A 16,970-nucleotide genomic window follows, 5' to 3' on the forward strand; every position below is an offset into this window, starting at 1 on the left:
CTCTTTTTGCTCTGTATGCACCACTCTGCATTTAATCATTAGTGATTGATCTCTGCTCCCCTCCACAGCATGTCTTTTTCCTGATTCTCTCCCTCAGCCCCAACCAGTCCCAGCAGAAGACTGCCCCTCCCTGAGCCTGGTTCTGCTGGAGGTTTCTTCCTGTTAAAAGGGAGTTTTTCCTTCCCACTGTCGCCAAGTGCTTGCTCACAGGGGGTCGTTTTGACCGTTGGGGTTTTTACGTAATTATTGTATGGCTTTGCCTTATAATATAAAGCGCCTTGGGGCAACTGTTTGTTGTGATTTGGCGCTATATAAATAAAATTGATTGATTGATTGAGTGTCTCTGTGACACTGTGGTTAAACAAAAAACACAGCTGCAAACCCGCGGCGCATTAACAACAAATAAGTTTTTTCCTTTCAAAATACACCTAAAATCTCTTGCTGAGGATGGCATGACGTGAATGCGCTGATAAAACCTTCTTACCTCTCAATCAGATCGCACCTTCCACATAAATACATACATTCTTGATTATTCTTGCTCAGAGACACCAAACCAGGGGTGAAGCCAGACTGAAAGAGGGTGTTGTGGGGAAGGTGGGACATGCACTCCACAACACCCCTCAAATAACGCCCACTTATGAAGAAAGTTTTCATACTACTATGTAATGTGGAGTTGTGTCAGAAAGGGCATCCGGCGTAAAACTTGTGCCAAATCAACATGCAGAGCTACCTCGGATCTGCTGTGGCGACCCCAAGTGAAAACAAGGGAGCAGCCGAAGGTACTTTTACTACTACTTATAATAATAATATAATAATAATAATAATGTTAATAAGTAAAATGTTTAAATCAGTATTTCTCTGGGCCTAAGATTAAATGTAGTTCTACATTAAGTTTGATGAGCCATATTAAAATTAGTTTACTTAATTTAACTTTTCTGTATCACTAAAGTGGGATTTGAAGGAATATCTTTTTTTTATGTAATGTGTAATCTCAGCATTACTGGGTCTGTTTGGGGTTCGAGCTTTAAAATCTGTTCAGTCAGGATGAGGGAAGCCAGAAAATTTGAAGATGATTACAGCTGTTGTGGTTAGTAATCTGATCAAACAAACACGTAGGTTGTGATATCAAATGTGGTTAATGGCAAAGAAAGTTTTAAATGTGCAAGCCCCCCCCCCCCCCCCAAAGGGGGCCATCTCTCATCTGATCACAGAGTGACACCTTGGTCTGTGTGCTGAACAGATGGGGGCGTGGCTGGCTGTCTCTGGTCCTGGACGTCACAGCTGCAGAACACGTACAGTGTTTTGATGGACACGTGCGTGTGTGTGTGCTTGCTGTCCTCACATGGAAATGCATAAAAACATGTATCGCTTTTGCGACGGGCTGCAGAAACGGACTGTCAGTTCATGTGGACAAGCAGCAGGTGATCTGAATGTCACGTCTGTCTGACAGGACACACGTGTCGTGCCGTGAGGGCTGTGAGCTGCCGCAGGACAAGCCAACAGTGTGACAGATACACCACTTTCAGTCACGTATCCGCAGACATATGCCGTTTAGTCAGTTATCACAGCACTTTTGATCTCTTTTTTAACAAATACGTTTATCTGCTTGTTGATTTTAGCCATTTCACACTCCTGTAATAAGACAGTGATTGTAGTGCAGTGGTAAAGTTTCTGTCTGGTAATCAGAACATTTGTAAATTGCAGGTTCGAATCCCATGAGTGGTGTTTATTTTTTTAATTAACCAGGGTTATTTAACCACGGGGTTCTGTTGATATAAATAATAAATAAAAGGGAAGGCCATCCCTTTTATTTATTATTACCCCATTAGAGCGCTTCGCTCTCAGACTGCGGGCTTACTTGTAGTTCCTAGGGTTTGTAAGAGTAGAATGGGAGGCAGAGCCTTCAGCTTTCAGGCTCCTCTCCTGTGGAACCAGCTCCCAATTCAGATCAGGGAGACAGATACCCTCTCTACTTTTAAGATTAGGCTTAAAACTTTCCTTTTCGCTAAGGCTTATAGTTAGGGCTGGATCGGGTGACCCTGGACCATCCCTTGGTTATGTTGCTTTAGACGTAGACTGTGGGGGGGTTCCCATGATGCACTGTTTCTTTCTCTTTTTGCTCCGTATGCATCACTCTGCATTTAATCATTAGTGATCGATCTCTGCCCCCCTTCTCGGCATGTCTTTTTCCTGGTTCTCTCCCTCAGCCCCAACCAGTCTCAGCAGAAGACTGCCCCTCCCTGAGCCTGGTTCTGCTGGAGGTTTCTTCCTGTTAAAAGGGAGTTTTTCCTTCCCACTGTGGCCAAGTGCTTGCTCATAGGGGGTCGTTTTGACCGTTGGGGTTTTTCATAATTATTGTATGGCCTTGCCTTACAATATGGAGCGCCTTGGGGCAACTGTTTGTTGTGATTTGGCGCTATATAAGAAAAAAGTTGATTGATTGATTGATTATTTATATCAACCCAGTGATATTCACTAATTATACACTAATTATAATAATTATACATTATTATACTGGTTTTTTAATACAGCTGTTTTTATTGTTCTCCACATCAGCGGCGCGATATGGTGCACCACATCCCAGCTGCTCACACTGTGTTCTTGCAACGGTTTTCTGCATGTGACGGTGTTCCGTCACATGCAGAAAACCGTTGCAGCGGGTGCATTCACGCCTGCCCCTCTGTTCGATGTTTTTGTGATTCGCGCATACGAGCTGTTCCACTGTGATTCGCCCTGATTTATACTTATTCGTACTATGTGTGAAGGGGCCCTTAACTAACAGCTGGTTAATGGTTATTGTTACATTATCTAACATGAAGGCATTAAGTGATTACTAAACACATTAGCTAACTCTTGATGACTCATTAGTTAGTGTCCGTTTCTTCATTAACTAGTGTCAGTTAACATACCCTGATTGTAAAGATTAACCTGTTCTTGTTGGTGATCACCAGGTTGGGCAGAGTGGAACAAGACTTCACATTTGCAGGAGGAAGATGAACAAGCGTAAGTAAAGTCCAATTTTATGTGTTTTTAATTCTGAGCTCAGCAACAGAGTGGGTTGTTTACCAACTGATGGGTTGTGGGTTCAGTCCCTGTTTTCTCTCAAGATAATGAGGTCTGCTCAACCTTAGAGTGCATACAGGAAGTAGCACTACTGTATTTTTGGGAGTAAAATTGTAGGTTTTTTTTTCTTTTTTTTTCCCTGGTTTGGGGTGGTAGGGGTCCTGCAACTTATACCCTGGTGTGACGTGTATACTGGAAATCATGTGTTCGATAATAATAATAATAATTATTATTATTATTTATATTGGGCTTTCCCAAGAATGAATCCACTAAAAGAAAACAAACTCCAGTTATAAAACTAGAATACAACAATGGACAAAAATCCCAAATTAAAGAGCTGATTTAAAAAAAAAAAAAAAACGCACATCTTTATTTGTAGTGTTTCTAATGCTGTGGGTCAGCATTCTGCATTAAGCAACATCTGATATTTTGTCCATCAAATGTTTATTTGTGAAAATGAAAATTTGTGAAAGTGAAAAATATCAGCTATATGTTTTAGTTTTAAAGTAATGCATTCATTTTGAAGGTTTTAGTGTTTAGACACACATGCCACAACAGCCACACAAGAGAGAGGAAGTTGAAAAAGTCTGGGGACCACTTTCTGAAGACTCAAAACAACAGCAGAAGGCCGAGTGGATTGAAATAATAAAACAGAAAAACAAAGACAAACAGCAAATGTCAGCAATTGTAACCACTGAAGAGGAGATCAGAAAGAAAATGAGTGAAGACAGTAACTTCAGGGCACCTGGCATCGACAGAATCCACAATTTGTGGTTGAATAGACTGACAGCATTGCGGCACCACTATGCCGTGACTTTCACAAAAATATTGAACAGAGAAGAGGACACACCAGGCTGGCTAACGACTGGGAACACAAGCCTACTACCAAAGACCAAGGAAACACAGCTTCCCAACAAGTACAGACCCATCTGCTGCCTAACAACAACGTACAAATGACTGACAGGAATCATAGCTGATGCCATTTATGAACATCTGGACACTGGTGGCTACCTGGAAAATGAACAGAAAGGTTGTTCCAGAAGAAGATTAGGAGCTAAAGACCAGTTACTGATAGACAAAGCTATCCTGGAGAACTGTTAAAAAGAAAGAAAAAAAAAAAGAGGAGGAACCCAGCATGGCTTGGATTGATTACAAAAAGGCATTTGACAGCGTGCCACACTCCTGGATCATGAGGTGCTTAGAACTCTACAACATCAATGATATAATAATATTCCAGGGAGACAGACTCTCACCACTTTTATTCTGCTTAATCATAGACCCGCTCAGCAAGATCCTGAAGGAGCACGACATCGGGTATGACTTAAGTAGAGGCAGAGGAAGGAAAAATCAAAAACTTGTGAACCATCTGCTGTTCATGAATGATTTGAAAATCTGTGCCAAAAACGGGCCTCAGTTGGCTCGTGGAAACTGTCCATAAGTTCTCCAAAGACAGTATGGAATTTGGGCTGGATAAATGCTCAAAATGCGCAATCAAAAAAGACAAAAAGAAAAAAACCAAAAACATACAGTTGGATGAAGGGAGCTACATTGAAGATTTGGCTGCAGACTCCACATACAAATACTTGGGAATTGAACAAAATGCTACAATCGAGCACAAGAAAATGAGAACGAAAACAACACAAGAATACCTAAACCGCTTAAAAAAGATCTGCAAAACAGAGTTGACACCAAAGAACAAGATCACAGCCATAAACCAGTTTGCAATACCAGTGGTGACCTATGGGTTTGGCATAGTAGACTGGCCACAGCGTGAGCTTAATAAGTTGGACACAAAAACCAGGAAGATGCTCACCCTCCACAAAGTCACATACAGAAATCAGTGCATGGACAGAATATATCTCCCTCTCAGAGAAGGCAGTCTGGGTCTCACTGAAATCAACCAGGCCTACAGAGCATCGATAAGTATTGGACAGTACTTAAAGAGCTCTGAAGAAGAAATCATGAAAAAGTCACACAACACCACGAGAAGACCTTAACCAAATGGACCTCAATCACTAAACTGGCAAAAAACTTTGGTGGAGAACTTCTACAAGAGAGAGAAAGCAACAATCTGACGCCTACAACAAAACTCACAAGACAGACAAGAGAACAATACAGCAAAAGAGAAGGAAAACATCGAGTGGACAGATGGAAACAGCACAAAAGGGCCGAATGATTCCAAGAAGAACTCAAAAAGGAATACATTGACAAAGTTGGATCAATGCAGTGGCTGAAAAATGGAGAACTTGGTTTTGATGGAGAAAGAATTCTGATTGGAGCACAAGATCAGGGACTTCTAACAAATGGCTTCAAAAAATGGCAGGGATCTCACAAGATGGACATTATACCTGTACATCCCGACACAACAAAATCTGTCAATATCTCCACTGGAAAATATGCAAAGAGCTGGAGATGGAAGTCAAAGAAAACGTCTGGGAGCATGAGCAAGCACCAATCTCATCCAACGGAAAAGTGACTGTCTTCTACAACAAAGAGATCCCAGCAGGAAGACATATGGAAGGAGGTGCAATCAAACCTGATATTGTCATCTGGAACAAGGAAGAGAAAACAGCCAAATTCATCGATGTGACAGTCCCCAATGACTATGGCCTGAATCGAGCTGAAAGGGGAAAGATCGCAAAATGCCAAGACCAAGGGCGTAGGCTTGGTCTCAGCTTTGGTAGGGACAATACCACCCCCACCCCCCCGGCCCCCCTGCCCACCACCACCCCCTAACCCACTCATACCATTAGACGCACAAGTACAGCATAATACATAACATATGACGACATAATGCTGAATAATTTAACACTTTATTTACAATATTAAGTGTGTAGGCAAACAAACAAATAGCTTAAATAACAAAATTGCACCCAAAATCACAAATCTATTCTATAGGCCTACACCTGAGAGAACAAGACAAAAAAAAAAATATACTTGTGGAGCTAAAAAAAAAAAAAAAAAAGTTTTTGCAACCAAGATGTATAATCTATTCTCTTCATCAATAATGCAGTTGTAGGTATCTGGCAACCTAATTTGCCAAAAAAAAAAAAGAAAAAAAAAAAGGGATTTCCAATAACATATATGGTGTATTACGGTAAACGTAAGCCTGTGATGTCATAACGCAGAGGAAAAACACGGAAGTTTCACACTAGTGCGCCGCTGATTCTCATTACCGTAAGTTCTCATGTAAGCCCTCACTCTGAAAAATTTCAACACTGACAGCAAGCCAAAAACCCGTGCTTTCCAACAGTGTGCTATATGTTGCATATATTATGGTAAAGTGCGTTTGGTGACTTTTGAAACAAGGGAAAAGTATGAAAAAGAGCGCAAAAGTGACAGAAAAGTACAGAGACAGACAGCAAACATAAATGTAGTATTTTTTGAGGAAAAGGCAGGATGTTAGTGTCATTTGTGAAGGTGTGCGTGCATGTTTGTGTGGGTGTGCAGTTTATTTTAAGTGTGGCGCACAGCATTGTTCGCAAGCCCCGCCCTTCTTGTTTTTCTGCACCGGAGCAGTGTTGCCAGATATGAAATATGAAACTATCGTACCAAAACCTCAAAATTATCGTATTTTGGGAGAAATTATCGCACACAAACAAAACACATACAACGTAGCTATTTTTGCGTTTTTTTTTTTTTTTTTTAATTTACAAAGAATTTTGTCACATTTTTAAACAGTAATTATAGTAATGGGGAAACTATGGCACAGAAAGAACACAAATGCACAAGCAAATGCACTACCAGACTAGAAAGATTTTTTTTTTTTTCTGTGAAGGGACACAAACGTGTTGATTACCAGACTAGAAAGAGTCGAATTCAACCTCGAGGTCGCTGTCGTCATCCGATGCCATGGACACTTGTGCAGATTTTGTTGAACACAGAAAAAATGTTGACACCTCCATAAGGAACTTGAACCTTTTTTTTTTATTTTTCTTGTATATCTCTTTGCTCTTGTGTTTTGTTCGTTTGTTATTGCATTTGTTGAAATACAGTTTCGAAAAAAAAAAAAAAGATGTTGGCTGGGGAATCTTCCTGTCACGGCAGAGATTGGATGGAACTCATTACTTTGTATAGAGAGGGGGCGGGCTTTCAAATGACTTTGTCCCGGCAGCCCAAAGCCAGCAGCAGCCCTGTGTGTGGTGTGTCTTTGATGCCGCCTGAGTGCAACACCTGCAAAATGATTCTTGGGTGTCAGAGAGAGATGCGTGTTTGGCCAACCAACTGAAATTATCGTACATATTGGATTTTTTCCCATTATTGATCGTACAGAGGGCAAAACTATCGTACAAATACGATAATTATCGTACATCTGGCAACACTGCACCGGAGCCACCCATCCTCTGCGCTCCGGGACCTCCCACTTTACAAATGAAGCGCTGCCTGCCACGAGATGCGCTTTGTTTACGTCCATGTGAGAAGAACGTGAGCCAATGAAATTGCAACATGGTAACCCTGTCACTCTGGCACATCAAAAACACAAAACGTGACGACTAAAATTATAGTATCGAGTTCGCAAAAAAATAGTGAATGATTTTGATATATAAAAAAAAATGCTAAATATTGGTAGGGACTATTTTGCCATCCCAAAATATTGGTTGTGACTTGTCCCTATGGTCCATATGCAAACCTACGCCCCTGGCCAAGACCTGAAAAATGAGCTACGAACAACATGGTCATTGAAAGACATCAATATGGAATATCATCCCAGTTGTGGTGGAGCAACAGGCCTGATGAAGAAGAACCTGAAGAAATACCTTGAGGCAATCCCTTGCCACCCAAGAGCACATGGGGTGCAGTCGTCTGCAATTAAGGGAATGATCACCATCTTGAAGAGAGCCCTCGGATACAATGCCAGCTCTGGTTAGGGTAACTATAGAGCCTAGGGTGCAATTTTAGACCCTGGGTCTGAGGCCCACTGCATTCTATTAAAAAGAAATCAAAGATTAATGAAAAACAAAGGTAAATTACAAAATTACAAATAAATCTGTATTTACTACTGGCCAGTAGATGGCGGTTTTCATGGCAGTGTGAACAGCATTTGCCACACATTCGCTAAAAGTGCTGAATCCACTCAAACAGAATTTTCAGTTTTCAAATTGCCTTTTTTAACAAATGGGAAAAAAAAGGCATTTTTACAAATACAGATTTATTTCTAAAACCCACCACACGTTTCAGTAAGTTGTGTGTGTTATACCAACCAACCAACCACTCATGTCAGGAAACTAATTTAGCTTCCCAGTACCTGTTAAAGTTTCCAGTCAATATCAGTAGATTCTTGAGAACAATGTTCATGAATCAGTGACAAAGTTGAAGTTGCGTCGGGGCTGGATCTTTCAACAAGACAATGACCCTAAACATTGCTCAAAATCTACTAAGACATTCATGCAGAGGAACAACTACAACATTCTGGAGTGGCCATCTCAGTCCCCAGACCTGAATACTATTGAAAATCTGTGGTGTGATTTTAAGCGGGCTGTCCATGCTCAGAAACCAACAAACCTGAGATGTTTTGTAAAGAAGAATGGTCCAAAATACCTGCAACCAGACTCCAGACTCTCATTGGAAGCTATAGGAAGCGTTTAGAGGCTGTTATTTCTGCAAAAGGAGGATCTACTAAATATTGATGTATTTTTTTTCTGTTGGGGTGCCCAAATTTATGCACCTGCCTAATTTTGTTAAAAGAATTATTACACACTTTTTGTAAATCCTATAAACTTCATTTCACTTCTCAAATATCACTGTTTGTCTGCTATATGATATATTTAACTGAAATTGCTGATCCAAACAACCAATGATTTATAAAGAAAAAATCATGGAAATCATCAGGGGTGACCAAACTTTACATGTGTTTATATAGATAGATAGATATAGATAGGTAGGTGTGTGTGTGTGTTATCTTTATTATTGCACAAATGTGCTTTTGTATCATATGCAGTAATAACGATATACATTGTACTTTTATTATTGCTATTTTTATTATTATTTAATTATTATTTTTAGCACTTGTTCTGTTTAATGTTCTGTTTTGAATTGTGGAGGGAAAAAAAAACCCAAAATAAAAAAATAAAATAATAAAATTTTGGTGGCCTGGTGCCAACTGCTCAGTGACTAACACATTGTTCTTCAGCTATAGATTAACTTCGGAATACTTGACACTTGAATCTTTATTTCTGCACTTCCTGGAAACAGAAAATGAATCCTTTTTTCTGTTCTTGGACATGAAAGGAATCATTGCTCAAGTCAGGATGTGCTCTGAGGTCAGGTGCAGTCTGTGAGCAAACAGTGGCGCAGCGCAACAAAGAACCCACCACATCTCAGAACAGCCCAAGTCCTGGATAGCAGCCGCAGCCAGCCAAGCCACAGCTAGGTGAATTCTGGGCCTGTCCTTCGTCTTCTCCAGTCACTGGGGTCCTCAAGTGTGAGGTCGCGCCCAGAGAAACACACCACAGTGGAAATGTTTGTCGCAGGAAACTCCAGTCTAAGAGAATCCCCATTTCCCCCCCGTTAAATCATAGTTTCTGTCGCCAGTTCAGTTGTAGTTTAACCCCAGAGAAGGAAGGTGGCGTCCACGTTTCACCTGGCTGAGGCTGACAGATGATTATTTTAGAGATGTGTGGATGGACTGGTTGTCGACCTGAGTGGTTTCCATCCAGGAGTCTAGGCAGTTCTGTGGTGTCGTGGAGGCGTGGCATCAGCGCATGCTCAGAGACTTGACTGGAGCACCCCCTGTGACATGGACACTGTGGAATCTGAGACTGAAGCCGTAAACTTCATGAGACACACACTTATTAAACACCAGCTGGTTTTGTTCATGATGTTTCCTTAAAACATTGTTGGATCAAAACTGAATTAGTACTCCTCCATTAGCCAAGTGCTAGTTAGTCATATTTAGGACAGCTAGCTGTCCCAGCCATGCTTTAGCGCTTTTTGGTTTTCTGCCAAGACTTCCTTCAGCTTTGGGGTGTCTAGACGAAACTTAAGAAACTTTCACTTTCTGATACAAGCATCAAATTTGGCACAGTGGTACTTCTTGGTCTACTTTTTGTAAAACAAACAAACAACAACAACAAAAAACTGTTCGCCACTTTAGTTTTCAAGATGCCACCCCGTAATATGTGTTTTCATCATATATTTGCAAAGTTCGGATTTATTTTAATGTTGTACCTGTTAAATATTGTACTGTGGACTGGGGTGAACAGAAAATTAACTTAAGGCAACATGTTTGTGCTTTTTAGATGGATTGCATATGTTTTTAATGTGTGCACATGCATGCTGTGGAATGTTTATGCTGCAGAACATGTGGTAGTGTTTGGGGTGTCAGGCTCTGTTGATGTTCAACAGTACACAAATAATGAATGTTTGAGTTCAATGGTGAAAGCTGGAACCTCGTTGAATGGTATGTCTCATTGAGTTTTAAAACATGGATTGCATACCTTTGTTTCCAATGATAACATTTAGAATAATGGTTATTGGTTATACCCAGAGGTTTCCAAAAAAAACAACTAATTTTGCTGAGTTGGGGGGGCCTCATCGAAGTCATAACTGGCCTGTGGCCTGTATCACTCTGCAGCACGGTTCAGGCACATTCATGTAGGAATAAAGAATGAAAATATGAACAGAAGTTTTCTTTTTTGGGTGTTGGGGGAGTGGGAGATTTTGTTTAATGCCCTACACTTTGGGGACCTTATTGGGCTCTATCCTGTGACGTTCCTGACCTTATGGCTGCCGTCTCTTTAGGGCTATGGAAGAGGCAGCCGATCGTGTCTACATGGGGGCACGTCTGTTTGTTCACCTTTTCAACCAGAGGGGGGCCTCTTTGCAACAGCGCATCCTGGAGCTTTTGGCTCTTGCTGACGCAGCCGACCAGTTCCATAAGAAAACCGTGTCGGCGGCTGTGGGAGGAGGCGTGGCCAGTGTAGCTGGCAGCATAGCCACCATCACTGGGCTCATCCTAGCGCCATTCACGTTTGGCACCTCCATCATAGTCACAGCAGTGGGCATCAGCGTGGCAACGGCAGGCAGCATCACCTCGGCAACAGCCAACATTACAGACACTGTTCACTCCAACATGGACCGTAAGAATATGGAGAAGATGATCCAGAGTTACCAGGAAGAGATCAAAGACATCAGAGAGTGTTTGGAGTTCGTACAGGTAAGAAGGTCTGTCTCTTTATTTGCACCACAACCCTTCTACTTCAGTCGAAATACACCACACTGATTGTCCGAACAAGAAATTACAACATGATCACACTAGCTCACAATTCCACCGTTGTACAGGTAATGCACCAGGCTACACCACACTTGGTTCTTAACGCCAGTGACAGATGACAATCTGGTTGAAGCCATGTTATCCCTAAAATGCAACCCTTCTGTGCCCTGTCTTAATTTTCACACTGTGTAAATTGCAAAATGGAATTGTGCACGTCCCAAATCACGTGAGAAAGGAACTAAGGAGGATCAATACGAGGAAAGCACTTGGCCCTGATTCTGTATATTACAACCTGAGCCTCAGGCTGGACAAAATTCCACTCCTGTGGAAAACATCAGGTGTGGTTCCAGTTCCTAAGACTGCACACCCTAGAGAGGCCAACCACTTCAGACCAGTGGCTTTAACCTCTTACATGATGAAGACCTCGGAGAGGTTTACTCTCACCCACCCCAGACACCTGGTGAACAGAGATGGAGCCCGTGCAGTTTGCGGACCAACTTGGCATCGCTGTGGAAGACGCTGTCATCTACCTGCTGCACAGGTCATTGGCTACATCTACAGCCATCCTCAGTAACTGCCGGTGGGCATCACACTGAGCACCTAAAAGGTGACAACATCTCCCTACTTTCGGCAAAAAAGAGCACAAACTAAAATTAAAATCACATATACAAACTAAAATAGCTAAAAACTGTGCAGTCCAGTTCTAACATTTTGATGCCAGGAGAACTGAAGCAACATCAGTCTTAAACTCCTCTAGGGGTAATGATCTAATATTGGCCAGTAATTGGTTCCAAGCAACAACTGTCTGTGGAAAGAAGCTCTGCTGTTACTGGTCAGTTGATGGATGAAGTCCTGCTTCCTCCTCCCAGTACAGGTAGCAGGCAGAATGTACGTTGGAAGGGGCACTGCAACTTGTTTGTTGATTATTCTGTGCAGCATAACAAGTCGCCTTACTGCCCTCCTATGCTCCAGTGGCTGCCACTCCAGGGTGTGATAAAGGTTCATAATAATTCCTGGTTCCCTCCTATATTCGTTACAAACGAATCTGGCTGCTAGGTGCTGGACCATCTCAAGCTTAGCCTTGTCTTTAATGAGATAAGGGTCCCAGGAAGCACTTGCATACTGTAATTGTGGCCATACCAATGTGAAGTATGCCTGTTCCTTCACCATAGGTGGGCAAGATGACAAATACTTCCGCAAGAAGCTTAATACACCACTAGCCTTTGAGGAGATGTTCTGAATATGCTGATCCCACTTAAGGTCGTGTTGGAATTCAACCCCAAAGATAGAGCTTGTGGGGGACATCAGTCAGCAGTTTGTTGTCAATTTGATATCTAGTACTGTAAGGATGTCATTTTCATGTAACTGACAACTTGTAGCATTTGTTGATATTGAAAGTCATCCTCCATGTGTGAAACCAGTTCTCAAGAGAGGTCAAATCGGTCTGAAACCTATGAGTATCAACTGGTGACCCCTCTCCTATATCATTAATGCACAATAAGAATAGGAGAGGGCCCGAGACTGTACCTTGAGGCACTCCAGAGGTAACACTGGCATTGGAAGAGCGCTCACCTCCAACAACAGCCTGTATGTGGTCTGCAAGCCATCCAAGATCCAGATATTGGAGAATCCTCTTATCCCATAACAAGCAAGTTTATGGATCAAGCAACAAGCAAGTTTATGGATCAAGCGACGGTGATCAACCTTGTTGAAAGCCTTTGAGAAGTCAAGAAACAAAACATCTAACTGGATGTTGTTGTTTAGACATCTATGGAGTTTGTCTAAGGTGATAAGAAGCTGAGTCTCGCAAGAGTGCTGCCTACGGAAACCATGTTGGCAATGCTTCAAAATTCCATGTCTATCACAGTGCTTCATGATGCTAGAGAAGACAATGTATTCTATAAGCTTGCACGGGATTGAGATGAGGGTTACTGACCGATAATTAGCTGATATAGTACAGCTTCCCTTCTTAAAGATGGCAACAATGTTCACTCACCTCCAGTCAGATGGTACCTCCCCTGTCTTCCAAGACTGCTGGAAGATCACTTGCAGTGTCAGAGCAGTCTCTGAGGCTGCTTCTTTAAGGATGCAAGCTGGGATAGCATCAGGTCCAGTAGCTTTCTTTGGATTAATGTCCTTCAGAAATTTCTCTATATCCTCGGTGGTAAAAGTGATGTCAGGCATGGTGATATGAGGACTCTGGCCCAGGTCAGGTACTGATGTCAGATGTGGTGGAGTAAACACTGATTGGTACTAGCAATTGAGAATCTCCGCTTGCTCTTTGCTGTTGGATATCTCTCGATCACCATCCTTGAGGACGGTTATTCCAGTGGAGTCACCTCATCTTGCCTTCACATAAGACCAGAATCTTTTCTCCAGAGATGCTTTCTGGGAGTTTGCAGAAAAGTCAAGCACACTGGCCTGGGTTTAAGGTTGATGGTGGTCAAAACAACCTCATGGCCACTCATTCCAGGAGCTGTCGAGACTATGGATACAAGATCAGGTGTGGTGGTAAATACCAGATCCAAAATGTATATGGATTAACTTGAATAAGGCTGGCCTCTTGGACCGAATTGGGTAGCGACTCATTCACCACATAACCATACTGCAGAGATGGTTTAATGGTGGGCCCTCTCCAGTCAATATCAGGGACATTAAAGTCCCATGATATAAGGTGTTAGGCAATCTTTGACTTGGCAGTTTAGCAAGGGACAGATCAAGCTCATTAATATTGTGGGGGTCTGCTGTAGGTTGTCTATAAAATGAACCAAGATAAAGAGGTCGGTGACCTCGGATGGTAATCCTGGCCCATACACCGATGAAATTAGATCTCAATTCACCAAAAGAAAAACACTGCCACCTCCAGCAACTCGGTCCCTACAATAGACATCAAAAGCTGGTGGAAATACCTCATCACTAGAAAAGGAGCTGTCAAGATGTGACTCAGTGCCGAACACAACATCAAGTTTGTGTGTCACACAGAGTAATAAAAGCTCCGACTGCTTATTCTGAGATCTTAGCGCTCCTACAGTTAACGGCCATGCATTTCAGCTTCCTCGGAGGCGGCCGCCTTCTAGAACAGCTAGAGTGAGGAGAGGAGACAGCAACAGGTGACCCAATACTCTGATTCAATGAAGAAGACAAACTATCAAATCTGTTGCTGTCAGCCATGTCACTTATAGTGCTGTCAAAGATGGAAGAGTGGAAGTTGGGTAAACCACATGTACAGCAAATCCACGACATGCTATTATTGGCCAAAGTCTGGTAAATTGCTGTAGGCATCACCGTGCACTCAGCATGCAGCCAGTCATCTCAACTGTCCCACTGTATTGCTTTTTGGCCACAGCGGACAGCTTTACCACAGACCTGATATTGGTATTTGGGTGGCCCGGGATTAGTCTCAAGGTCCCCTCCTTGTAGCATGAACAGTGATGATGAACGAGTAATCTTACATTTCTTATGGTTAATGATGATAGAAGCAAGTGTTTGCAGTGGTTTAGGAGTGGCTGCAGCAGAGGACAAAACTTTGCCCTGTGGTAGGGGCTCAAGAGGTGGCAAAGCATTATTACCCGCACTAGGGCAATCCACCACTGTGTTGGGTGCACCGCTATCATACAGAAGAAGAGCAAAACAAGCAGACAGGTGTAAAATGGCAAAATGCCAGACATCTTTTACTCTTAGGTGGATGATAATAAAGCAGTAAAAATTCATGTCACCATTAGTGCTCCGGTCCAGCTGCAAATGATCAGCGCTTCCAGTCCAACACTTTTAGACTTTGGCTTTCCAGAACCACCACCGGCTGATAAATAAACAATAAAGCCCCAAATCTGCGTACTCAAATATAAACAAGCTTCATAAAACTATTTCTCCAGCAACTGCTAGCTGGCTCAGATAGCATCAATAATGCTGACTAGTTGACCCGTTTGTTCACCTCATTGAAGGAGGTGTTGTTAACGCTAGTACGTGATTGAAGGCCACTGTAGAAATCCAATAAACCCAAGGTCTAAATCGAGCTGAAGTCTTTTAGCCACTAGCAGAGTGCTAACTCTGAAACTAGCTACAAGGCTAGCTCCGCTTCAAGCATCCCTTCTATCACAAACAAGACGTTAAACCCTCCTCAGCTGAAGGCTTCCACAGCCAGGTGAACCCGAATAGTGCAAAATCACTTAAAGTATTTAAAACAATAAAAGTAAAATAAAAAAGGAGAATAAAAAGCAAGTATACCGTATACTGGGCCTGTATAGGCCCAGTATACGGTATTATGGCGGCGTCTCAAAACTAACTAGAGACATTATCACGAAATGCCCCGCACGCAGTATTATTTTCCATGCAAAGTTCAGTAATATGTGCATGGGGTGATTATTTGGTTGAAGCCTTATGTGTTTGATGTAAACTGGGATATACAATGAAAACATTGGAGATTGGAATAATAAACAGACGGACGGACAGACGAACTGATGGAAGGGCGGACAACCTGGATGCTATATGCCCCGCCTCGCTGTGCATAAAAATAAGGAAATAAATAAAACAAAACAGCAGCAAAATCATGTCCAGCAAAACAATGTTTGCGCTGTGTCTTGCATTAAAATCAGAACACAGTTGTTCTAGAGCAGTCCCAGCAGAAGACTGCCCCTCCCTGAGCCTGGTTCTGCTGGAGGTTTCTTCCTGTTAAAAGGGAGTTTTTCCTTCCCACTGTTGCCAAGTGCTTGCTCACAGGGGGTCGTTTTGACCGTTGGGGTTTTTCCGTAATTATTGTATGGCCTTGCCTTACAATATAAAGCGCCTTGGGGCAACTGTTTGTTGTGATTTGGCGCTATATAAATAAAATTGATTGATTAATTGATTGATAGAGCACATCGCTTTACGGTCCAATAACTGATGCAAGAATTGGAACAGTCACATCTGGAGAGCCCTGGGAGAGTCATGTTCTTTGACTTCTCCAGTGCCTTCAATATAATTCACCCATCACTGCTCAGAGGGAAGCTGGAAGGAGCTGGAGCAGACTGTCACCTGGCTGCATGGACCACTGACTACCTCACCAACAGACCGCAGTATGTGAGGCTTCGCGGCTGTGTGTCTGATGTGGTAGTCTGCCTCACGGGGGCCCCGCAGGGTACAGCACTCTCTCCTTTCCTCTTCACGCTGTACACTTCACTTGTCACCTCCAGAAGTTTTCCGATGACACAGCCATCATTGGACGTGTGTCTGAGGTGGATGATCTGGAGTACAGGGAGGTCATTACCAACTTTGTGGCCAGGTGTGAATGGAACCACCTGTGCATCAACACCAGCAAGACACAGGAGGTGGTGACTGACTTCAGAAGGACGGCTCCTCAGATTGTACCTGTGAACATCCAGGGCGAATCGCCCTGGATGTTCACAGAAGTACAGATACCTGAGTGTGTACCTTAACAGCAAACTGGACCTGACACACAACACAGATGTCCTGTACAAGAAGGGCCAGGAGGAAAGATAAACTATAACAGAACTCAGCGCGCAGACCTGCAGCTCAGCACAAGAACAAATATAAACTAGAAGAGAAGTTAGAGTGCACAGTCTGTCTGAAGCCAAACTGTGCACTCTGATTCCTCTGTGCAGAGAACCTGCAGGCTGCATTCTCACTTCCTCTCTGCCCCAGGCTGCACGCACCTGACGCAGAAATTCCTGTGTTGTCATGACGCCACAGGAAGAACCAA

The 16,970-nt window shown here is 42.7% G+C and overlaps 1 protein-coding gene across 1 annotated transcript in view; it reads left to right on the forward strand.

The window, feature by feature from the left end:
• The window catches only part of LOC117522357 (autophagy-related protein 23-like), a 57,538-nt gene that overhangs the window by 29,585 nt on the left and 10,983 nt on the right, over positions 1-16,970 (forward strand). The window contains exons 11-12 of the mRNA XM_034183755.1: positions 2,952-3,003; positions 10,804-11,218. Of these exons, the coding sequence (XP_034039646.1) occupies positions 2,952-3,003; positions 10,804-11,218 (467 nt within the window). The remainder of the gene's footprint in view (positions 1-2,951; positions 3,004-10,803; positions 11,219-16,970) is intronic.

The sequence above is a fragment of the Thalassophryne amazonica genome, chromosome 12 (genome assembly GCF_902500255.1).
Source record: "Thalassophryne amazonica chromosome 12, fThaAma1.1, whole genome shotgun sequence".
In the NCBI taxonomy this organism is placed as follows: domain Eukaryota; kingdom Metazoa; phylum Chordata; class Actinopteri; order Batrachoidiformes; family Batrachoididae; genus Thalassophryne; species Thalassophryne amazonica.